Source organism: Salvelinus sp. IW2-2015, linkage group LG24, assembly GCF_002910315.2.
Source record: "Salvelinus sp. IW2-2015 linkage group LG24, ASM291031v2, whole genome shotgun sequence".
In the NCBI taxonomy this organism is placed as follows: Eukaryota; Metazoa; Chordata; class Actinopteri; order Salmoniformes; family Salmonidae; genus Salvelinus; species Salvelinus sp. IW2-2015.
In genome coordinates this window covers 7,312,674-7,336,960 of record NC_036864.1, presented here as the reverse complement: position 1 = coordinate 7,336,960, position 24,287 = coordinate 7,312,674, and the positions used below count along the sequence as shown (strand labels likewise).

The window sequence follows — 24,287 nt, the reverse complement described above, 5'->3', positions numbered from 1 at the left end:
GGAGGGAGAAACACAAAATCTGTATTTGCATTTTGCAGTGCATATGTTCCAAATATTAACTAGGTTGTTTATTGTGATGTGAAATAGAGGATTGTACTAAATGGAATCAGTGGTTAAATGAAGCCCTCAGAGGTTGGGGTTGTCACAGTTCTGTTCTGTTGGGCTGTACGACAAGCTGCTGTGTAGTGATGTACAGTGCCGTCGGAAAGTATTCAGACCCCTTTACTTTTCCCACATTTTGTTACGTTACAGCCTTATTCTAAAATGGATTAAATTAAAGATCTCAGCAATCAACACACAATACCCCATAACGAAGCGAAAACTGTTTTTTTTTAATCTTTGCAAATGTATTAAAAATAAAAAACAGAAATACCTTATTTACATAAGTATTCAGACACTTGAGCACAGCTGCATCCTGTTTCCTTTGATTATCCTTGAGATGTTTCTACAACTTGAATGGTGTCCACCTGTGGTAAATTCAATTGATTGGACATGATTTGGAAAGGCACACACCTGTCTATGTAAGGTCCCACAGTTGACAGTGCATGACAGAGCAAAAACCAAGCCATGAGGTCGAAGGAATTGTCCGTAGAGTTCCGAGACAGGATTGTGTCGAGGTACAGATCTGAGGAAGGGTACCAAAAAATGTCTGCAGCATTGAAGATCCCCAAGAACACAGTGGCCTCCATCATTCTTAAATGACAGAAGTTTGGAACCACCAACTCTTTCTAGAGCTGACCGCAAGGCCAAACTGAGCAATCGGGGGAGATGGGCCTTGGTCAGGGAGGTGACCAAGAACCCAATGGTCACTCTGATAGTTCCTCTGTGGAGATGGGAGAACCTTCCAGAAGGAAAACCATCTTTGCAGCACTCCACCAATCAGGCCTTTATGGTAGAGTGGCCAGACGGAAGCCACTCCTCAGTAAAAGGCACAGCCCGCTTGGAGTTTGCCAGAAGGCACCTAAAGACTCTCAGACCATGAGAAACAATATTCTCTGGCCTGATGAAACCTAGATTGTACTTTTTGGTCTGAATGGCAAGAGTCACTTCTGGAGGAAACCTGGCACCATCCCTACAGTGAAGCATGGTGGTGTCAGCATCATGCTGTGGGGATGTTTTTCAGCGGCAGAGACTGGGAGATTAGTCAGGATCGAGGTAAAGATGAACGGAGCAAAGTACAGAGAGATCCTTGATGAAAACCTGCTCCAGAGTGCTCAGGACCTCAGACTGGGGAAAAGGTTCACCTTCCAACAGGACAACAACCCTAAGCACACAGTCAAGACAACGCAGGAGTGGCTTCGGGACAAGTCTCTGAATGTCCTTGAGTGGCCCAGCCAGAGGCTAGACTTTTTCGAACATCTCTGGAGAGACCTGAATCAAAAGGGTTCTACCTGGAACCGACAAGGGTTCGTCAAAGGACTGCCGAAGAACCCTTTTAGGTTTCTAAGAGTGTACATCACAGCTCAGGTCAGTCACACGTGTGTGTGTGTGTTTATGAGTGTGTGAGTGTGTATATGAGTGAGTGTGTGTGTGTGCATGCGTGTGTGTGCGTGCATGCGTGCATATATGAGTGTGTGTATATGACTGTGGGTGTGTGTGTGTGTGTGTCTCCGGTCACTCTCTGATGAGTCGTCTCTGCAGAGCATGGTGAGTCTCAGAGGAACAGCTGTGGCTGGTAATGAGTGATACACACACACATATGATGAAGTACCAGTCACAGCTGTTTACCCTGCACATGCGCCTCACTTATCGATATTCCATGTAGACCGCAGTCCCCCTCTTACCTCCCTCCTCTGATACTTCCCCCCTCCACCTCCTTGGAGAAGTGCAGAGTGAGAACATTAGCTAACCTCTGGAGTAACCATCCAAGGACCTTTGAATGAGGAACACTCTCTCGCTTTCTGGGGTCATTGGGTTCTCTCGCTGTGTTTATCTCGCTGTCGATGTAGGCTCTCTATGTCCTTCGCTGTTCCAGAATTTCTCATTCATTCCCTTCCTCTCATTCAATCAATAATAATGTTGTAAGTCCAACTTTCCTCATGCTTAACTTCAAATGCGTCCAAAAGAGGTTTAGCTATGTCACCTTGAGTAGAGGTGTATGCTTTGAGTTTCAGTTTCTCTACTTTCCCTAATCCTCCTCTATCCCCCATCCGTACGCCTCCATCCCCCTCCGTACCCCTCCATCCCCCTCCGTACCCCACCTCACTGACATGCTGCTGACCAGAGAAAGAATTACCCCCTAACTGACAGCACAGGTTAAAGGCAGCAGCACTCTTCTCTCTGAATATACTCTTCTCTCTCTCTCTCTTTTCTTCTCTTTATTTTCCTCCCTCTCCCCTCTCCCCCTCTCTCTCTCTCTGTCTCAGTCTCTCTCTCTCTCCCTCTCCCCCCTCTCTGTGTCACTGTGATTTCTCTTCTTAACTTCTATTTGTGATCCATCTCCCTTCATTTCTTTCTGACTCTCTCCCTCCGTCTCCTCTTTCATCCCTCTCTTCAGAGAGCCACCCGCATCCCTCTGCTTGTGTCCTACCCATAATTCATAGTGACAGGAAAGGTTGCACGTGGAGGAGTTCTGGTTGACAGAAAGAGGAGCGGGAACACTATTTAGGCCTGTCAYTACACACTGTTTACAAGACATCTTCAGAGTCCGACCTAGACTCACACTCACACATCTCCACACAATTGACCCTATGACACTGTAAATATTGACAAGTTACTGTGGCTTCACTGGCTTTGTCAGTTTGAGATAGAGAAATATACATTTTCATTAGTCATTTAGCAGACGCTCTTATCCAGAGTGACTTACAGTAGTGAGTGAATACATATTCATACTTTTTATGTATAAAAATATACTATAACCAGAGGAGAGACAAAGTAAGCAGGGAAACAGGGAATTGAGAAAAAAGGGAGAAAGAGACAAGGAGAGAGAGATAGATCAAGAGTGAGAGATCGAGAGACAGACAGACAGAGAGAGATGATATGTAGCCAGTCACAGTCTGTAACCCATCCCCAAATGCCCCTTTGAGTGACTAGATCTGTGGCTGTGTTATCCATCTCATTCTAACCAGCTCACAAGGACACACACACACACACACACACACACAAAGATGGATTAACATATAACAGGCTGGTAAACAAAAACAACAGAGCTTTCGTTAATTAACGAGCGCAGGGCCGGCCGGGCGGGCGGGTGGCGAGGGGCGCTCACAGTGGCACCATGCCAGGCCCCAAGCCATGCCAACCTGAAACACAGCTGCCTAATGGTGAACTGGCACTGGCTGGGACAGGGATGGGAGACAAGGGAGGAAGGGATGGGAGAGAGCGAGGGAGAGGATGGGATGGAAGTGGGGGAAGGGGATGGAGGGAGACAGAGGATATGGAGATAGAGGGATGGTAGAGAGAGGGCAAGAAAATGATGGAAGCAAGGGAGGCGAGAAAGACAGAGAGAGGAAGGTACACAGAGAGACGGAGCAAGAGAAAGAGAGACAGAAAAGCAGAGAGAAAGAGAAAGCAAAACGTTAGCGAGAGCGAGCGAGTGAGAGAGGGAATAGAAAAGGAAGAAACAAAGACAGATAAACGGAGAGAGGAGAGGGGGAGTAGCCGTAGCCCGTAGTGTGGAGAGAGAGGAGATAGAGAGATAGCGATAGAGAGATAGCGCTAGAGATTGGATGATGATATCCCCGTGTCTCTGCTCATTAATAGTGTAAGCTCTCCTCTCTCTTTCTCCTTTGTGATTTTAACACATTTCTAATTAGCACAGAATCCTCTTCGTTTGGGAGAGGGGATGGAGAGATGGGGGGATCTTATTTATATCTGTCTTTAATAAATTCCCTTTCAATTGATCTTTTTTTAAACACGACACGACGGTATAGCTAGCATTTCCTTTCCCCTGACTCCAGCAGAAGAGAATGAAAGCTGGTCCTAATGCAAGGGGTAATTGGTATGCTTGTCTGAAAGCTTTCATRGTTGTCGAAGTTGTTAGATTCTACAAACAGTAGGAGATTTTTCGGAAGTTAACAACAGAGAGCAGAGAATCAAAAGACGGACTCAAACAACTTTGGAATCGAGTCTTGAATCAGTATTGTTCATTATGATGCTCAAAATGATGAGACGCTAAAGGGTACTATATGATGCTAGCATTTTAGGTCAGTTAAGGTGACTTGGGTGGTGTTCGTTAGGGAATCCAATGGAAAACGTTTTAAAAACGTTTCGCAACGAAAACCGAATAAGTGTTTTTTATTGGATAAGTTCAGCTAGTCCCTCCTTATTTCAGTCCATTTTCTTCCKTTTGGTGCCTAATGAATACGACCCTGAGGGTGTTCTATCAGCTTGTTTTCTGTCAGTCTAACCTTCTCCATTTGGAGGGACAGTATTATGTGCGACACACTGCCGTATAGACAATGTCAGTGTGWTAGCCCAGTGGGGAGAGGGAGGCTCCCCTGCTTGTCTTTCAGGGAGACGTTTGGCAGCGCTGCTAATCAGAGTGCAATTAGACAGAGAACTCTTTGGGCGACAGAAAACTCTGATTACCCAAGAGTCAAGGGGGTATATTTAGGATCTATCTGTTCCTGTTCCTCCATGGTTGACGTGGTGCCCCCGAGCTACGAGCTGAAGTGTGGAGGAGAACGAGGAAAGATGGAGGAACAAGTGATCACACAGTGGCTCTAAAGGACACTCCCTATAGCTAACCAAACACTGTTTACTTTATGGCTAGTCAACCTATAGATGTACAGCATACTGTACTTATCACCTGCATAACTACCCACAAATGTTACCACTTACCGCCTGTAACCTACAACTACCTACAAACAGAAATGTAACCCCTCTAGAAGGACCCCAAACTCAAACCCAGCTATCTGCCCTAACCCCTCATGAAACCATTTACCCCAAAATAGCACTCCAACTACCCCCCATTAACAATCACAAAATAAGTCTTATGACTTAAATCAGTCTGTATCTAGCCTCCAAACCCAAACCTACAGTAATCTCTCTGACTCAGCCCTCATCCCTCTAACATCCATCCCCTTCCCCTCTGCTCCGTCTCTGTCTCTCAGAAGTCTGCAGTACTTGTGTTTACACCCTCCCCTCTCACCCCAACACAGTGCTTTGGGGAACAGAACACACTCTGCTCTGCATCAACAGAGCAAGGCTTCAGAATCAGAGGCGTCAATACCACTGCTTGTGCAGATGAAAGTCAGAGAGCTTCAGACAGAGTTTAGGAGTTCACACAGACACTTCTGAGTTGTTTTCTTGGTTTTGAAACTCTGCAGATTGGGAGCAACCTGAAGAATGTAATCCGGGCTTTTCGTCTGTTCGACTACAACCGAGACGGACAGATCCAGCAACACGAGCTGCGCAGGATACTGGAGAACTACTGCTTTCCCTTAACACAGAGAGACTACCAGAGGTGGGAGAGAGGGTCCAATACATACAAGCATGCACACACACACCCACCATGGATGATGGATCCAACTATTTCCAGTACTCCCTACGGTCAGAAGTAATCTTTTGGATAGGACATGATAACTAATGCTAACTTTGTGGTCAGTCCTTTGTCTTTTCATTGAGAGAGAGCTAATTKACTTTTAAAACKTTGGGCCCTGCAGTCAAATCCACTCCAGAAACGTCACCCAGCTTTTAGTGATGTGGCTCTAGAGGATTCTGTGTGACAGGTTCATTTAACATGGCTTTAATTGGTTTCAGTACTCAGGAAGCTCTCTCTCACTTTGTCTCACCGTCTCTCCTTTAAAAAAAAAATCTTCCTCTCGCTTTCTCTCTGTCCCACTCTCTTTCTCTCTCACACACACTATCTCTCTCTCCATCTTTCCCTCACCCTCTCTCTCTCTCTCTCTCGCTCTGTTTATTTTCAGCACATACAGTATCTCACAGTGTTGCCCCTCTATCTCTCATTTCCCGTTCTGATCTTCGGTTTACGTTCCCAATAAAACGGACTATGATTTCATCTCCTCTCCACTGCAGACTGTGGACCCACYAMAGCCCTAACRACATGGCAACMRTGTCCTACAAAGTGTTCCTGGAGAAGCTGGGCCTGGAATCTAACAAGTACAGGAAGTTTGTCCCGGAGCCTCCAAAGCTAGGTAACGTAGGAGTCTTAACTCAAATGACTACAATCAGTTCATAAGGCACTCAAATAGCTGTTTAGAGACACACAGACCTGCAGACAAATATACACAGAGTGTCAACCATTAAGCTACAGCCGAACACTTTAATCTGTCTTGGATATGACTGATGACATTGTGTGTTTTACAGCGTTGGGCTGGCAAGAAATTAGTCCTCCAGACAAGATAAAACTGAGGAACAGAGCCTTGTCCCAGAATGCAACAGGAGATACACAAGATATCCAAGGCCTGACTCAAGACGAGCTGCAAAAGCTCTTCCTGAAAAAGGTAGAATAGTCAACTTTGAAGGCACCATGATAATGTATTGTGGCCAACTCAGTGGAGAAAATAGCAAAACAGAGATTATCCACTAGCTAAACATTTGGCCAACTGCTAAAAKATCTTATCAAGGTCACTGTTGAAAAGTGAAAGCATCACATGATATGATTGGGAGGATACCATCTATCCAGATTGGTTTATTAAGCTACGAAAGTGTCTGCGATTGCGTTTGTGTGCGTGCATGCATGTGTTTGTACGCTCCTGCTTGTGTATGTGTGCATAGTTGTGTGCGTTTTATTCTTGTTTGTATGTCACCATCTGGCCCTGTTCCGTGCGTTATCCTCTTAGATGAGACAGAGAGGGGGAATTGGCTCTAAGTGGCGCGCTAGTATGCGTCGCGACAGAGGGAACACTTCTCATTAAAATGTTTGCCCAGAAAAATCTGTTCCTGAGTTAGTGTGTTAATCATGACTAATTTGTGGGAAGGCAGCAGCAGTGTAGTACTGCACATCATATGGGGGTGATCCCCACGGCAACCACAGCGTTGACTCACTTCCTGTCATTAGTGTTGTGTGTCTGCTCCCCAACGTAATGTGTGTGTGTGTGTGTGTGTGTGTGTGTGTGTCTGTTAGTTGTGTGTGAGCTGTACCCTAGTGTGGAGAGCACTGCAAGCGTTTGATGTCACCCTCTCTGGACTGGTGTCCCAGGAAGACCTGAGGGCCGTCCTCAGCAGCTTCCTGTTTCCCATGAGCCTCAGCACCTTCCAGAGCCTGACGTGCCGGTATGAAACTGAACCCAGTGACACGGTTAACTTGACTACTATGCTCTCTTTCTGTTACCAATTCCCTGCTGGTCACTCTTATCAGCAGCTCACAACACTTTCCCGTTTTATCTCGGTTAACCCAGAAAAATATTTGGTCAGATGCTCGATTGTGTTTACGTAGTTTGTCCACGAGAGATTATTTCAAATTCCCACTCCACTCCCCATCCCCCAAGAGCGGTGCCTGAGTCTAGCAGGGGAGCACTTCCACTTCCTTTGTTTCCTTCCCTGCTTTCTGACATTTCTGTATCCAGAGTCTCAATGTTAACAAGATGAATGTGTGTTTGTTTGTTTGTGTGGTGTGTGCGCATGCTGTAGTTTTGGGGTGAGAGCAACAGGGCCTGTGAAATGGAAACAGTTCCTGGGTCAGTTTCAGGGTCCAGTCACAGAGGAGGACTACACCACTCCTCAAACAGACAGGTCAGTTATCTCTAACTACCACTCCCTGATCTGAATTCTATACAAGGAACTATTATATTATTCTATTATATATCTCTAATTCATGACCTCTGGTTCTGGGCTTCCAATGCACCTTTCACTCACTATCGACCGCCCTCTCTCGCCGTCTTTCCCAATCTCTCTCTCCCCCTCCTCTCTCATAGGGTTCCTGAGCTACCTAATGCAGAGGAGGGCTCTCTGACAGAGTTCTACCCTATACTGAAGAGAGCCTTTAAACAGTTGGACAGGGTAAGAGACAAGTCCTCACGAAGGAGTGGAACAAGGGACAGGAGAACTGTAAGAACTAGCACAGTATAAAAGATTTAGGGGAACACAGTACTTCAGAAGATTACAGATAGGCAGACCGTTAGATGCCGCTATTGATGTCCAGGAACGGAGTTACATATGGCCACTAGTTACTCACTCAGTCACCATATGTTCACTTGACAACCATGTCCGACATCAACATCATCATGCCTCAAGTTCTATCTCGAGATGCTCAAATCAGTCCACGTCAGCCGTATGAAACGTGATAGTGACACTAGACTTTGGTGGAGAATATATCTTCGATTAATTCACAGCGATGTTTGATGTTGATGGGCTACAGCTATACGCGAAGCAATCATTGGTGTCCAAGTTTGAGCGTGCGTGAAGCCTATGCAGATATAAAATCAAAACATATCTGCCAGAAACTCCTCCTTTTATAGCACTAAAGAAAGAAAAACATCCCCCCCATCGACTGTTTTAATAATCAATTCTGTAGGTACTAGATCAAACATGGCGTCCACACACCCCTCCCGCCAATAATTTGCTTTTCCAGACAGTTAGGTTGGAAGCCAGCCTGCATGTGTTTTAGACAGACTCTGGGGAGAAGTTGTGTTAGGCTGGGATGAGGTACGCTGATGCACAATGTGTATGTGTGATTCACCAACCAATATAAAGCTACTACTGTTAATAATGACACAAGGGCAACAGACGGCTGGCTAATGGTAAAACAACACTTTTACACAAGCCTATGGCTGCGAATGTCAGAAGATCACTTTTCAACACCAACGTAGAGCAACTAATGTTTCCTAACTATTTTACACAAAAACACTTCACAACTCAAAACTGGGGCTTTAAGCACAAATGTAAAGGCAACTCCTACACCTATATCCTAACCGAGGAAGAGAGCTCAAAGAGGGCGTGTCATGTCTCTCTACAGGGTAGGATAGGGAGGATCACCAGGGCAGACCTTCGTCAGGCTTTGGAAGTCCCACAGTATAACCTGAGGGGTCCCCAGAGCTCCTGGTCCAGCCGCAGGGAGCCCCACACCCCCAGGCCCCGTCTGAGCCCAGCCCAGGTTAGAGAGCTCCTGATCCTGCTGGACCCAGAGCATACTGGGGTCATCACTCAGCCCAGCCTGGAGCTGCTCAAACCCAGGAGGGTGCACTCTTCCCCGGGGAGGGAGACACTACACACCCCTACTGGAGGATGGAAAGAGGAGGTCATGGAGGATGCGGCTCAGGTACAGGAAGTTCAGTGTGTGTGTTTGTGTGTTGATGTGTTGGCACATGTTCATGTGTGTGTCTGTTGACTAAGGAGGAGCAGAGGGAGTTGAAAGAGACTCATTATCCACAGTGGATTGAAAAGGCACCCACGGCAGCAGACAGATGGACTACCGTAAATAAACTGCAAAACACAACATAGCACAGAAAAAATGGCTGTTTTCACCCATTTTAGTATATTGAGTAATGAAACATAGACATATACAGTTCCTCTCTGTTGTGTTGTGTGTATTGATGTGTGTATTGAGGTGTGTATTGAAGTGTGTATTGTGGTGTGTGTCTGCAGGTGAAGGGCTTGCTGCGTGATAAGCTGAGTGATCAGATAGGTCCCATGCTGGAGGCTTTAGGGGACTGTGACCCTCGACAGACAGGCTCTGTTCACCATGAAGACCTGAGAAGGATCATACAATGTTACGGCCTGCCCCTCTCACACACACACTTCAACAAGTGAGCAACCAATCCCTCTTGTAGACACACACTTCAACAAGACTTAACAATCCTCCAAAAATGATGAAACATAAAAACGACTGATTACAATTTGAACTGGTGAATAGACGACTCTATAGGTTGATTTTTATTATTAATTGAAATTCCATACATTTTGAAGAATACAAAGTAAAATGTGCTACAAAAATCTATACATCCTTCGTAAAAATGTTAGCACACTTCATTACCTTCTAATTCTTACAGAACATAGAGGTTATACAGTGGCTTGCGAAAGTATTCACCCCCTTGGCAATTTTCCTATTTTGTTGCATTACAAACTGGAATTAAAATATATTTTTTTGTGGGTTTGTATCATTTGATTAACACAACATGCCTACCACTTTCAAGATGCAAAATATTTTTTATTGTGAAACAAACAAGAAATAAGACAAAAAAAATGAAAACTTGAGTGTGCATAACTATTCACCCCCCCAAAGTCAATACTTTGTAGAGCCACCTTTTGCAGCAATTACAGCTGCAAGTCTTTTGGGGTATGTCTCTATAAGCTTGGCATATCTAGCCACAGGGATTTTTGCCCATTTTTCAAGGCAAAACTGCTCCAGCTCCTTCAAGTTGGATGGGTTCCGCTGGTGTACACCAATCTTTAAGTCATACCGCAGATTCTCAATTGGATTGAGGTCTAGGCTTTGACTAGGCCATTCCAAGACATTTAAATGTTTCCCCTTAAACCACTCAAGTGTTGCTTTAGCAGTATGCTTAGGGTCATTGTCCTGCTGGAAGGTGAACCTTCGTCCCAGTCTCAAATCTCTGGAAGACTGAAACAGGTTTCCCTCAAGAATTTCCCTGTATTTAGCACCATCCAACATTCCTTCAATTCTGACCAGTTTCCCAGTCCCTGTTGATGAAAAACATCCCCACAGCATGATGCTGCCACCACCATGCTTCACTGTGGGGATGGTGTTCTCGGGGTGTTGAGAGGTGTTGGGTTTGCGCCAGACATAGCGTTTTCCTTGATGGCCAAAAAGCTCAATTTTAGTCTCATCTGACCAGAATACCTTCTTCCATATGTTTGGGGAGTCTCCCTTATGCCCTTTGGCGAACACCAAACGTGTTTGCTTATTTATTTCTATAAGCAACAGCTTTTTTCTGGCCACTCTTCCGTAAAGCTCAGCTCTGTTGTCCTATGGACAGATACTCCAATCTCCGCTGTGGAGCTTTGCAGCTCCTTCAGGGTTATCTTTGGTCTCTTTGTTGCCTCTGATTAATGCCCTCGTTGCCTGGTCCGTGAGTTTTGGCACTCTCTTGGCAGGTTTGTTGTGGTGCCATATTCTTTCCATTTTTTAATAATGGATTTAATGGTGCTCCGTGGGATGCTCAAAGTTTCTGATCTTTTTTTATAACTCAACCCTGATCTATACTTCTCCACAACTTTGTCCCTGACCTGTTTGGAGAGCTCCTTGGTCTTCATCGTCCTGCTTGCTTGGTGGTGCCCTTTGCTTAGTGGTGTTTCAGACTCTGGGGCCTATCAGAACAGGTGTGTATATATACTGAGATCAAGTGACCGATCATGTGACACTTAGATTGCACACAGTTTGACTTTATTAAACTAATTATGTGACTTCTGAAGGTAATTGGTTGTACCAGATCTTATTTAGGGGCTTCATAGCAAAGGGGGTGAATACATATGTACGCACCACTTTTCCTTTTTACATTTTTTATTATTCTTTGAAACAATTTTTTAAATTTTATTTCACTTCACCAATTTGGACTATTTTGTGTATGTCCATTACATAAAGTCCAAATAAAAATCAATTAAAATTACAGGTTGTCATGCACTAAGGGGGATGAATACTTTTGCATGGCACTGTATATTGTTTGTGTCCTGTGTACTCTAGGCTGTGTGAGTCTGGTTTAGACCCAGGGTCATGCAGGGTCAGGTACAGACAGTTCCTCAGGGCCCTGGGCCTGCCTACAGGAGAGACACAGACAGGCACTATACACTACCCCCGCAAGGGCTCTGACAGGTATGGAGAACAAAGGCAGAGGGAGATAGAAGGGACAAAGTGAGAGATGGAGAGAAAGAGAGAGAGTGAAAGGTGGTCAGACAGAGACAGGGGTCCATAATAACAAAGGGTAAAGTTAAGTAACAGAGGAGTTAGAGAGGAAGTGTTTTTTGTTCTAATGCAATATGTACTACATTTCTGACACCAACAGACTAAACTATCAATCCCAGAATGCCTTGGTGAACAACAAGCCAGTGCGTCCCCCCAGCGCCACTGTGGGGGGTCCAAGGGTTCGCATGGTAGAGAACACTATGTTCAGGAAGCTCAAAGAGAGGCTGGACCACAGACACGTTACCCTCGACGACCATATCCGGGCAACGGCCAGAAGCTCAGACGGAATGCTGTCGTTGAGAGATCTAAAGAAGGTCAGAAGGTCGAGACAGTCGTGTATACTTGACCTCTACTTGACACCTGGTGTACTTGAGCTCTGCTCTCCCAGGGCCTTGACAATAGTGTTCCTCTATGTGAGCCACAGTTTCTTTTTATGAAGATTATATCGCTCTACAGTCATTATTATAAGTAACTTATCCGACACCTTTGTATAGGACATGCACCTTGTCCTAATGTAGTCCCAACCTATTTCCTTGTTATTAACATTCCCAGATACTGGATGACAGCTGGATCACCTTGGATGAGAAGCAGTTCCGCAAGCTCAACGTATCGCTTGGTTTCAAAGACGGAAAAATGTCCTGTTCAGCTTTCCTGGATAAGTATGACGGTACGAGTCGAGTGTGACTCTTAACTTGCCATGGTCTAGAGACTCAGACTGATCTCTAAATTAGTGTCCTAGCAAGGGGAGATAAAGAGAGGGTCATTCCACTTGAAAACCCCTCAGAAATCCTCATCCCTCCCCAACCAGCACCCCACCCACGGCGATCAAAGGCTACTCCCCTGCCTCCTGTAAAATGATGTCTCTGTTAGCACATGACTCATTGGAGAGCTCATTGGGATTATAAATATAGTTTTAGAGAAGCTCTCATCTCTCATTAGTACAGAGGAAAGGAGAGAGAAGCAGAAATCCTCTTATTGCTGACTGTTTGGGGTAATTATGAGCTTTGGAAGCAGAATGGAAGCAGCAGGGCACCACTCTAATTTGTATCCTCGATTTAATATATATTTTTTTTACATTAAACAGAATCAGGACCTAAACTTAGCCATGTTTGCAAAGTGCAACATTTGTGTTTTAAAGGATTTGGAGAGAAAAAGTGCCAAGATCCTATTTAGAAATGGATCAGGCAGTTAAAGGACTACTGACGTCGGCAGTTGTGAGGGGTCCTTTTTCTGTGTGAAAAAAACACAAACGCCTAATCCGAGTGGAAATTATAACAACATTCTAATTTTTTTATGTCAATTTCAGACACTGACATTGCATTACATTAACCAGTAAATAACATAAAAGGGCATATTTTACACAAAAGACAACAAACTGAAATTAATCCTTTAACCTTATCAATAAATATAAGACGATAGCCTCAGTTATTCATTTTGTGCCTGACATTCTTCCTTTTTTCCATTTGCAACTGGGAACATAAACATTTGACATGCCAAGTTGAATTCTTGGAAGTCAATTAAATAACGATAAGGATGACATTAAAGGAGCAATCTGCTGTTGTTGCATCCATTTTTGCGACGTATAAATTAATGATATGTACCCCTTGATTCTTGAAGAATATAACTTATTACATCCTTAAGAGTCTATTGACGCACGGGTGTGTCAATGTAAGTAACATAATAAATAAATCCCAATTAAAATCCGTCAATTTAAGATGGAAATATCAGGTTTTTGCATGGGCTGCGTCTCAATCCACCACATCGGCCTTCAACATCTGCGGTGGAAGGGGGCCAAGCTACAGCGGTGTTTGTCAGACCATGAGACATCCCAAAAATCAGTCTTCTCACGAAAACGTCTGTAGCATCCGAACGGTTTGGCCTACGATCTAATTTGACAACTTTACAGAAAGGGGAGAAAAAGGAGTTCTCCATTTTGACTTGTCTGTAGGTAACCCATACAAACGAATAGAAGTATGGAGGTAGTTTTGTTCCAACAAAAATAAGGGGTTAAATATGTGTCCCAAAATTTCCTGAGCTTTCTTATAGGACCGACACTTCAAGACTTTATTCCTTATGATTTATTATTCAACTGTCTTTTTTGCCGTTTAGGAATGTGTTGTTCACTGCGTTTTAATGGCTATAGTAGTAAAGACCAAACTCAATATTGAATAAAATAATTGTGTACATTTTTTTTTATACCTAAAGAGGTCCTAAAATTCAAAATCCAATAGTTAAATGATCCATGGTTTGACCATCCTAAAACAATTCCATATTTTAGCTTAGTAACCCCCCCAACGGCTTAGACTTTTGGAGGTTAATGCCTCATGAGCTTCGTTCAACTGCCATACCCCATCAGAACCCAAAATCTAAGCTTGTTTTACGCCAATGTTTGTAAACAAAGCAAATGTAAACAAACTGTATAACTTCAAAACATTGGTTACAATCAGTCCTTGCATCCATAGCTTTGTCTGTACATTTGAGAGTGGTCCGAAACAGTGGCAGGAAACTTTTATTGTTATTGTTTCTACTCCGGATTGCCCCTTTAAAGTGACAAATGTAAAGGTCCAATGCAGCTGTTTTTATCTCAATATCATATCATTTCTAGGTAACAATTAAGTACTTAACTGTGATTGTTTTCAGTTAAAAGTGCCAAAAAGAAACAAAAATATACTGAACAAAAATATAAACGCAACATGTAAGGTGTCCCATGAGCTGAAATAAAAGATCCCAGAAATGTTTCATACACACAAAATGCTTATTTCTCTAAAATGTGCACACATTTGTTTACGTCCCTGTCAGTGAGCATTTCTCCTTTGCCAAGATAATCCATCCACCTGACAGGTTTGGCATATCAAGAAGCTGATTAAACAGAATGGTCATTACACAGGTAAAACTTGTGCTGGGGACAATAAAAGGCCACTCTAAAATGTGCAGTTTTGTCACACAACACAATGCCACAGACATCTCAAGTTTTGAAGGAGGGTGCTTTTGGCATGTTGACTGCAGGAATGTCCACCAGAACTGTTGCTAGAGAATTGAATGTTAATTTCTCTACCATAAGCCGCTTCCAATGTCCTTTTAGAGAATTTGGCAGTACGTCCAACTGGCCTCACAACCGCAGACCACGTGTAACCATGCTAGCCCAGGACCTCCACATTTGGCTTCTTCACCTGCGGCTTCATCTGAGACAAGCCATCCGGACTGCTGATGACACTGGCCTCACAACCTGGCCTCACAACCGCAGACCACGTGTGGGCTTTCACAACCAAAGAATTTCTGCACAAACTGTCGGAAACCATCTCAGGGAAGATCATCTGCGTGCTCATCGTCCTCACCAGAGTCTTGACCTGACTGCAGTAACCAAATTCAGTGGGCAAATGCTCACCTTCGATGGCCACTGGCACGCTGGAGAAGTGTACTCTTCATGGATGAATCTCAGTTAAAACTGTACCGGGTGGATGGCGTCGTGTGGGCCAGCGGTTTGCTGATGTCAACATTGTGAACAGAGTGCCTCATGATGGCGGTGGGGTTATGGTATGGACAGGCATAAGCTCGAAGGCAATTTGAATGCACAGAGATACCGTGACGAGATCCTGAGGCCCATTGTCGTGCCATTCATCTGCCGCCATCACCTCGTGTTTCAGCATGATAATGCACAGCCCCATGTCGCAAGAATCTGTACACAGTTCCTGGAAGCTGAAAATGGATTGGCCTGCATACTCACCAGACATTTTACCCATTGAGCATGTTTGGGATGCTCTGGATTGACATGACAGCATGTTCCAGTTCCCGCCAAAATCCAGCAACTTCGCACAGCTATTGAAGAGGAGTGGGACAGCATTCCACAGGCCACAATCAACAGCCTAATCAACTCTATGTGAAAGATATGTGTCGCTCTGCATGGAGCAAACGGTGGTCACACCAGATACTGACTGGTTTTCTGATCCACGCCCCAATTTTTTTTTTAAAGGTGTCTGTAAAATCCATAGATTAGGGAATAATAAATGTATTTAAATTGACTGATTTCCTTATATTGAACTGTAACTCAGTAAAATCTTATAAATTGTTGCATCTTGCGTTTATATTCTTTTCAACGTTTTTGCTTGAGCAATTTCTCAAGCAAAAACTTTGTTATGATTGTCTGGGAGAGGGGAGGGGAAAACTGAAAACTCTCTTTCTTATTGGGCTATTAACTAATTTACCACCTGGTGATGTCACCAGGCAGGCCAAAACTCCATCTTACCAAAACAGGCCCTTACAACTAAAGGTCATTATCATAATTTTCACAATTTTACAGTATTATTTCAACTTCATAGCGTGTAAATATATATAAATCACAGGCAAATCACATTTTTGACTGCACTGGGCCTTTAAAATCCAACCCTTTCATCCAATCAAATCACAGTTTAATTGTGTTCTTTAATAGAGAACCAGGCCAGAGAGCAGAACCAGGCCTCGGGGGGTAACCGTGGTAACCTGCGGGCTAAGCCACGCCTCCTGACAGCGGAGGACTGCCTCAGTGTGATCAAAGAGAGGATCGAGAACATCCACGGGGTGAGAGAGAGGAACCGTCCACGCCCACTACACAACTCCACACTCCATTACCTCTGGGATCAATTGTTTTGATCAATATACACATTCTATACTGCACACACAAACACCTAGTACTGACTGGATAAGACGACAAGGGGTTGGGATACTAACCCTCACAGACACTTTAAAGTCAGTTGAATGCATAATGCCAAAGCCCAAATCCAAGCCTAGCGCTAAAACGACAAGAGAACGTGTAGCAAAACAATACATGTTCCATACATATTTACATCCAATCAATATACACAGCCAATCACCGTGTCATCATCATCTTCTCTGTCCAATCAGGACATCCTGTCAGCGTTCCGTGTGATGGATAAGAACTGTGACAGCGTGGTGGACAGGCATGACTTCAGAGAGCTGTATGACAGTCTGGGCCTGGTCACCAAGGAGAGGGAGTACCAGCGCCTGCTGCAGCTGCTGGGCCTGCAGCCTGGAGCCAACCTCAACTACCCAGAGTTCTTCACCCTCGTCCAATCCAGCGGCAAGAGTCGCAGGCAGAATTTCAAGCCAGCCAATGGGTGAATAGGGTCTTGTGGAAGTGTGTGTGTGAGGTTAGACGGTATTCATATGTAAATGTAGCGGAGATGTTTCTGTGTGTGTTCTTGATGCTGTTCAAACAGGCCAGACCAACTGCATGAACACCTGGCGTCCAACGCACGCCACAGATGGACTGCTATGTCAAAGGTCAGTCTGGTTTAACGCATACGTCTACCCTGAAGCTCAAGTCTCAAAGAGGATCATGTGTATGTTAACATGTGAGAGGAACCCCATTATAGGTGATCTTACCTACTCCAGGTGATTTGTCGCTTTGACGAAGATGGTCAGGGTCTGGTCTTCAAGAAGGACCTCTGGAGTCTCCTCTATACCTACGACCTCCCCATCAGTCCTGATGAGTTAGAGGAACTGTGGGCCAGGTGAGCGATATTAGAGAGCGGTAGAACACCACATTCCAGTCCTAACTTGAGATCTGTTTTGTGTAAATCATTCAACGATATCAATGCGGAGCTGGGATTTGTCCAAACACTGTTCCACTGACAGGTATGATGGAGAAGGGCGTGGCTACCTCGCCTGTGCTGCGTTCCTAGAGAAGCTGGGCGTGGATCCACAGGAGGTGGGACATGCGAGGAAGGATGCAGACACCACCCCCATACATGGTCTCCCTGCAGGGGCTACGCTGCAGGACATTGAGTGAGTGGAGAGTGATTAACTAAATTAATTTGTGCAATTACTAATTTAATTCAATAGAATACGCTTCTAGAGTTCAGCATCCGTCTGAGCTTTGGTCAAAGAACTGATCAATAATAACTCTGTGTGTGTGCTGTTTATTTGACCATCCAGGCGCGTGGTGCAGGGTAACTGTGAGGGGTTGAGCAGTGCTCTGAACCGCCTGGATAAGAAGAGAGAGGGCCTAGTCAGGGTGGAGGACCTACAGAGTCTGCTCCAGAGATACAACTGTCTCCTACACAGACACCAGCTCACCCACCTCCTACACACGTAAATAACTCTCATTATAAAGACCTCTCCATTCCTTCATATAGCTAACACACCTTAATAATGATCAAACTACTGGGTTATAATCAATCTGTCTATCTTCGTCGTGGTCCTGGAAAAATCTTGTATCTCATTTTTTGCCAATGTTATTTCAACAAAATAATAATAATACACTAATTGTTCTGTGAACATTTCCTGACTCTAGGACTAATAAAATTAATGCCTTGTGAACTACAACTGAAAATAAACCGTTTTTAATTCCCTGAAAAGTTTCCAGGAAGCAGAAGCATTTACTGATGTTGAATACTGTTGAACTGATGTTGAACTGATGTTAAACAGATGCTTGTAACTGCTGAATGGTTAGACACTTCTGTCTCCTCTTTTAGACTCAAGGTTCCAATGGACAGTGAGGACAGGACGTTGTCATACGTGGACTTCCTGAAGGCGTTTGACCACGTGACAGGGAAGGGGTGTGAGCACCCCCCTAGGCTCTGTGGATCCCCTGACCCAGCCGAGAGTCTGGAGTGGCTCAGTCCTGAAAGAGCTGTTGGTAGGATACGGGAACTGGTCACTGCATCGATGGATATACTCCACAAGGTTAGGCCTCTCCCGACACTCTGTCCCTCTTCTTCCCTGGCTCTCATTGTGAAGACCAACAACGTATACAGTTAACATCAATTTGTTTTAGCTACTTACAGTAATAAACTATTTAAATTGTAACAATTGAACTGTGCATTTTAATATGCATTAAGACTGAGGGAGGTCCTTCTACTTGCGTAAGCTCAGACATGCTCTCATCTGGTCAGCCACACCTACTCCTACTCACCTGTCTCTCCATCTGGTCTCTTAGGCCTTCTCTGCCTTCGACAGGAGTGGGAACGGGATGGTCACCCCTCTGGAGTTCCGGCGGGTGCTGGACCATTTTTGTGCCCGCCTCTCGGACCCCCAGTTCAGATTCCTGCTCGACAGAATGAAGCTGAACTGGGAGAACCACACGGTGTACTGGAGAGACTTCCTCAACCAGTTCNTGTTGAACTGATGTTGAACTGATGTTGAGTACTGTTGAACTGATGTTGAGTACTGTTGAACTGATGTTGAACGGATGTTGAGTACTGTTGAACTGATGTTGAACTGATATTAGTAACTGCTGAATACTTAAACACTTCTGCCTCCTCTATATTTTAGACTCAAGGTTCCAATGGACAGTGAGGACAGGAAGTTGCATTATGTGAACTTCCTGAAGGCGTTTGACCACGGGACAGGGAAGGGAACTGGTCACCACATCGATGGATATACTCCACAAGGTTAGGCCTCTCCCAACACTCTATCCCTCTTCTTCCCTGGCTCTCATTGTGAAGGCCTCTTACACTGTAAAACATCAACAACATATACAGTTAACGTCAATTTGTTTTAGCTACTTACAGTAATAAACMATTTAAATTGTAACAAATGAACTGTGCTTTTTAATATGTATTAAAACTGAGGAAGGTCCTTTCTACTTGCGTAAGCTCAGACATGCTCTCATCTGGTCAGCCACACCTACTCCTACTTACCTGTCTCTCCGTCTGGTCTCTCAGGCCTTCTCTGCCTTAGACAGGAGTGGGAACGGGCGGTCACCCCTTTGGAGTTCCGGCGGGTGCTGGACCATTTTTGTGCCTGCCTCTCGGACCCCCAGTTCAGATTCCTGCTCGACAGAATGAAGCTGAACTGGGAGAACCACACGGTGTACTGGAGAGACTTCCTCAACCAGTTCAACCTATGCAACCTGGACGTGTGTGTTTGGGTCTGTGTGTGTGTGGTGGGGGGTCCGTACTCTGTGTTTATACGTAGGCCTGTGCATGTGCATTATGCATCTGTTTTTATTTGTTGCGTGTGTATGCATCTGTGTGTGCAGACCCCTGAGGATTGGTCAGACAGAGTGGGTAAGGCAGGTTTCCCCACCCAGCCCCAGCCTTTGCCAATCAGTGAGGAAGTTGTCTCCGCCCGCCTGTACACCATCACCAAGGAGATAGTGGACTTAGACCACACCCATAATGACACCATCTCTAAAGAGGACTTCAGAATGATGTGTGACCGCCATTTCATGAGGCTCACCCGTGACCAGGTAAGCTGACAGGGTCCTGTCTCAATAGGGTCATACAGTATAGCTTTTTACATATATATATTTTTATTTAAGCTCTTACAAAAAAAAAATACTTGGCACAATTCATTATACTCTACCAATGGGTTTTCATGCAGAAACAACAGGAATAGACATACGTGCGTGTGTGTAAATTAGATTTTTTCATTTTTTGATGCATTTGCCAGCCAAGTTCTCCTTAGTTTTTAATTATTGCAATCAAAAACAAATTTGTATGTGTTGATAATTATTGACTACTTATTGAGAACGTTAGTCATCCGTGAAGTTCATTAAGCTTGTGTGTAAATGTGAGTGTGTGTCTGTGTGAATATCAGTTTGAAAATGTGGGATATGATGTGTGTGTGTGTACTAAATGTGTAATTCCTCTCTCTCCTCAGTTTGAGAGGGTGTGGGAGAAGCTGCCAGTGAATGTGCTGGGGGATCTGGAGTACAGGGAGTTCCTGAAGCACGCCAGGGGAACTGTTGGGATAAGGGACAAGACCACAGACCCAGAGGACATCAGTCCCCTGAAATCTGCATCACCACCATCCCCTGGGGCCATAGATAGGATGTCATCCTCCCCACCAGCTCTACAGAGGCCAAAGACTACAGGCAGCAACCTCCAACGCTCAAAGGTACAGGATCTCTCTATACATGATGCGTATCAGGTTACTTATATATCTCCATCTTTGTATTTGATAATCCACAGTTCTAAGTAGCGTTATAGAAGCCATCCCAGTTAGTTCTGTAGCTCCTGGGAGTGACCAGAAGTGATATCCAAAATCTAACTAGGATGGCATCCAAATCATAATACACATACCGTATCTCTTCTAATCTAGGACTGAAAGTAACACACATTATCAATCCCCCTGTCCTTGTCCCCCTCCCCCCAGTCGGAGGTGGGTGTGTCCAGCAGGGCCAGGCGTCCGTCCACGGCGGGGAGAGAGAGGGAGAGCCCCCTGGTGGACTGTGAGGAGGTGGAGAGGAGGCTGAAGGTGCAGGTGCAGCGCTGCTGGAGGGACATTCAGAGGAGGTGCAGGGAGGAGGACAGAGACAGAGACGGAGAGATCAGCACACGCTGCTTCCTGGGTAAAACGACCAATCACAGAGTGACATACATACAGCGCAGCGCCTGATTCATTATCACCAGTCAATCATTATTTTATGTAACTTCAATTCACAATCCACCTCAAAACCATTTGATCAAAATCACTTCCATACCTGACTGTGTGTGTGTCACAGACATCCTGCAAAGCCTCAACGTCAGTGTGACCCAGAAGGAGCTTGATCGTCTGGCCGTAAAGTTCGACATGAGGGACAGTGGGCACGTGTCATATCCTGACTTCCTACGTCACTTCCTCCTCAACTTCAAACCGCCAGCAGTTAGACAGCCCTTTGAGCGGCCCAAACTACCTCTCCCCACTACACCGGTACTGTTTACCCCTGTTTAACTACCTCTCCCCTCTCCCCACTACACCGGTACTGTACACCCCTGTTTAACTACCTCTCCCCTCTCCCCACTACACCGGTACTGTACACCCGTTTAACTACCTCTCCCCTCTCCCCACTACACCGCGTACTGTACACCCGTTTAACACCTCCCCCTCTCCCCACTACACCGTACTGTAGCACCCGCTTTAACTACCTCTCCCCACACTAACGTACTGTACACCCGTTTAACTACCTCCTCCCCACTACACGGTACTGTACACCCATGTTTAACTACCTCTCCCCACTACACCGGTACTGTTACACCCTGTTTAACTACTTTCCCACTAACCGGTACTGTACACCCCTGTTTAATACCTCTCCCCACTACACCGGTACTGTACACCCTGTTTAACTACCTCTCCCCACTACACCGGTACTGTACACCCCTGTTTAACACCTCCCTCTCCCCACTACAACCGGTACTGTACACCCCGTTTAACTACCTCTCCCCTCGTCCCGACTACACCGGACTGTACACCCGTTTAACTACCCTCCCTCTCCCCATACACCGTACGTACACCCGTTTAACACTACCTCTCCCCTCTCCCCACACACCGGTACTGTACACCCTGTTTAACTACTCCTCTCCCCTCTCCCCACTACACCGGTACTGTTACACCCTGTTAACTACCTCTCCCCCACTACACCGGTACTGTACACCCTGTTTAACTACCTCTGCCCACTACACCGTACTGTTAACACCCTGTTTAACTACCTCCCCTCTCCCACTACACCGGTACTGTACACCCCTGTTTAACTACCTCTCCCCTCTCCCCACTACACGGTACTGTACGCCCGTTTAACTACCTCTCCCCTCTCCCCACTACACCGGTACTGTAACACCCGTTTAACTACCTCTCCCCTCTCCCCACTACACCGGTACTGTCCACCCGTTTAACTACCTCTCCCCTCTCCCCACTACACCGGTACTGTACACCCCTGTTTAACTACCTCTCCCCTCTCCCCACATACACCGGTACTGTACACCCGTTTAACTACCTCTCCCCTCTCCCCACTACACCGGTACTGTACACCCGTTTAACTACCTCTCCCCTCTCCCCACTACACCGGTACTGTACACCCAGTTTAACTACCTCTCCCCCATACACCGGTACTGTACATCCGCTGTTTAACTACCTCTCCCCACTACACCGGTACTGTACACCCCTGTTTAACTACCTCTCCCACTACACGCGTACTGTTACCCCTGTTTAACTACCTCTCCCCTCTCCCCACTACACCGGTACTGTACACCCCTGTTTAACTACCTCTCCCCTCTCCCCACTACACCGGTACTGTACACCCGTTTAACTACTCTCCCTCTCCCCACTACACGGTACTGTACACCCGTTTAACTACCTCTCCCCACTACACCGGTACTGTACATCCCTGTTTAACTACCTCTCCCCACTACACCGTACTGTTTACCCCTGTTTAACTACCTCTCCCCACTACACCGTACTGTACCCCGTTAACTACCTCTTCCCACGTACACCGTACTGTTTACCCCTGTTTAACTACCTCTCCCCACTACACCGGTACTGTACACCCCTGTTTAACTACCTCTCCCATACACCTACTGTACACCCTGTTTAACTACCTCTCCCCACTACACCGGTACTGTACCCTGTTTAACTACCTCCTCTCCCACTACACCGGTACTGTACACCCCTGTTTAACTACCTCTCCCCACTCACCGGTACTGTACACCCTGTTTAACTACCTCTCCCACTACACCGGTACTGTTACACCCCCTGTTTAACTCCCTTCCCCACTACACCGGTACTGTTTACCCCTGTTTTAACTACCTCTCCCCTCTCCCGACTACACCGGTACTGGTACACCCTGTTTAACTACCTCTCCCCACTACACCGGTACTGTACACCCTGTTTAACTACCTCTCCCCACTACACCGGTACTGTTTACCCTGTTTAACTACCTCTCCCTCTCCCACTACACCGGTACTGTACACCCCTGTTTAACTACCTCTCCCCACTACACCGGTACTGTACACCCCTGTTTAACTACCTCTCCCCACTACACCGGTACTGTACACCCCTGTTTAACTCCCTTTCCCCACTACACCGGTACTGTACACCCTGTTTAACTACCTCTCCCACTTACACCGGTATGTTTACCCCTGTTTAACTACCTCTCCCCACTACACCAGTACTGTACACCCGTTTAACTACCTCTCCCCTCTACACCGGTACTGTACACCCCTGTTAACTACCTTTTCCCCACTACACCGGTACTGTTTACCCCTGTTTAACTACCTCTCCCTCTCCCCACTACACCGGTACTGTACACCCCTGTTTAACTACTCTCCCCACTACACCGGTACTGTTACCCCTGTTTAACTACCTCTCCCCACTACACCTGTACTGTTTACCCCTGTTTAACTACCTCTCCCCACTACACCGGTACTGTTACCCCAGTTTAACTACCTCTCCCCACTACACCTTGTACTGTTACCCCTGTTAACTACCTCTCCCCACTACACCGCGTACTGTTTACCCCGTTAACTACCTCTCCCCACTACACCGGTACTGTACCCCTGTTTAACTACCTCTCCCCAACTACACCGGTATGTAACCCCAATTTAACTACCTTCCACACTACACCGTATCTGTACACCCCTGTTTAACTACCTCTCCCCACTACACCGTTGTAACCCCATTTAACTACCTCTCACACTACACGTACTGTAACCCCTGTTTAAATACCTCTCCCCACTACACCGGTATTGTATACCCCAATTTAACTACCTCTGCACCACTACACCGTATTGTACACCCCTGTTTAACTACCTCTCCCCACTACACCGAT

The 24,287-nt window shown here is 45.6% G+C and overlaps 1 protein-coding gene across 1 annotated transcript in view; it reads left to right on the top strand.

The window, feature by feature from the left end:
• efcab6 (EF-hand calcium binding domain 6) overlaps nucleotides 1-24,287 on the top strand; it is a 37,694-nt gene that overhangs the window by 10,805 nt on the left and 2,602 nt on the right. The window contains exons 5-25 of the mRNA XM_070434713.1: nucleotides 5,271-5,407; nucleotides 5,980-6,098; nucleotides 7,053-7,179; nucleotides 7,537-7,638; nucleotides 7,821-7,905; nucleotides 8,861-9,163; nucleotides 9,490-9,650; nucleotides 11,865-12,078; nucleotides 12,317-12,431; nucleotides 16,191-16,318; nucleotides 16,643-16,875; nucleotides 16,978-17,041; nucleotides 17,153-17,271; nucleotides 17,396-17,545; nucleotides 18,235-18,445; nucleotides 18,699-18,871; nucleotides 19,034-19,152; nucleotides 19,426-19,952; nucleotides 20,366-20,602; nucleotides 20,861-21,056; nucleotides 21,210-21,397. Of these exons, the coding sequence (XP_070290814.1) occupies nucleotides 5,271-5,407; nucleotides 5,980-6,098; nucleotides 7,053-7,179; nucleotides 7,537-7,638; nucleotides 7,821-7,905; nucleotides 8,861-9,163; nucleotides 9,490-9,650; nucleotides 11,865-12,078; nucleotides 12,317-12,431; nucleotides 16,191-16,318; nucleotides 16,643-16,875; nucleotides 16,978-17,041; nucleotides 17,153-17,271; nucleotides 17,396-17,545; nucleotides 18,235-18,445; nucleotides 18,699-18,871; nucleotides 19,034-19,152; nucleotides 19,426-19,952; nucleotides 20,366-20,602; nucleotides 20,861-21,056; nucleotides 21,210-21,397 (3,708 nt within the window). The remainder of the gene's footprint in view (nucleotides 1-5,270; nucleotides 5,408-5,979; nucleotides 6,099-7,052; nucleotides 7,180-7,536; nucleotides 7,639-7,820; nucleotides 7,906-8,860; nucleotides 9,164-9,489; nucleotides 9,651-11,864; nucleotides 12,079-12,316; nucleotides 12,432-16,190; nucleotides 16,319-16,642; nucleotides 16,876-16,977; nucleotides 17,042-17,152; nucleotides 17,272-17,395; nucleotides 17,546-18,234; nucleotides 18,446-18,698; nucleotides 18,872-19,033; nucleotides 19,153-19,425; nucleotides 19,953-20,365; nucleotides 20,603-20,860; nucleotides 21,057-21,209; nucleotides 21,398-24,287) is intronic.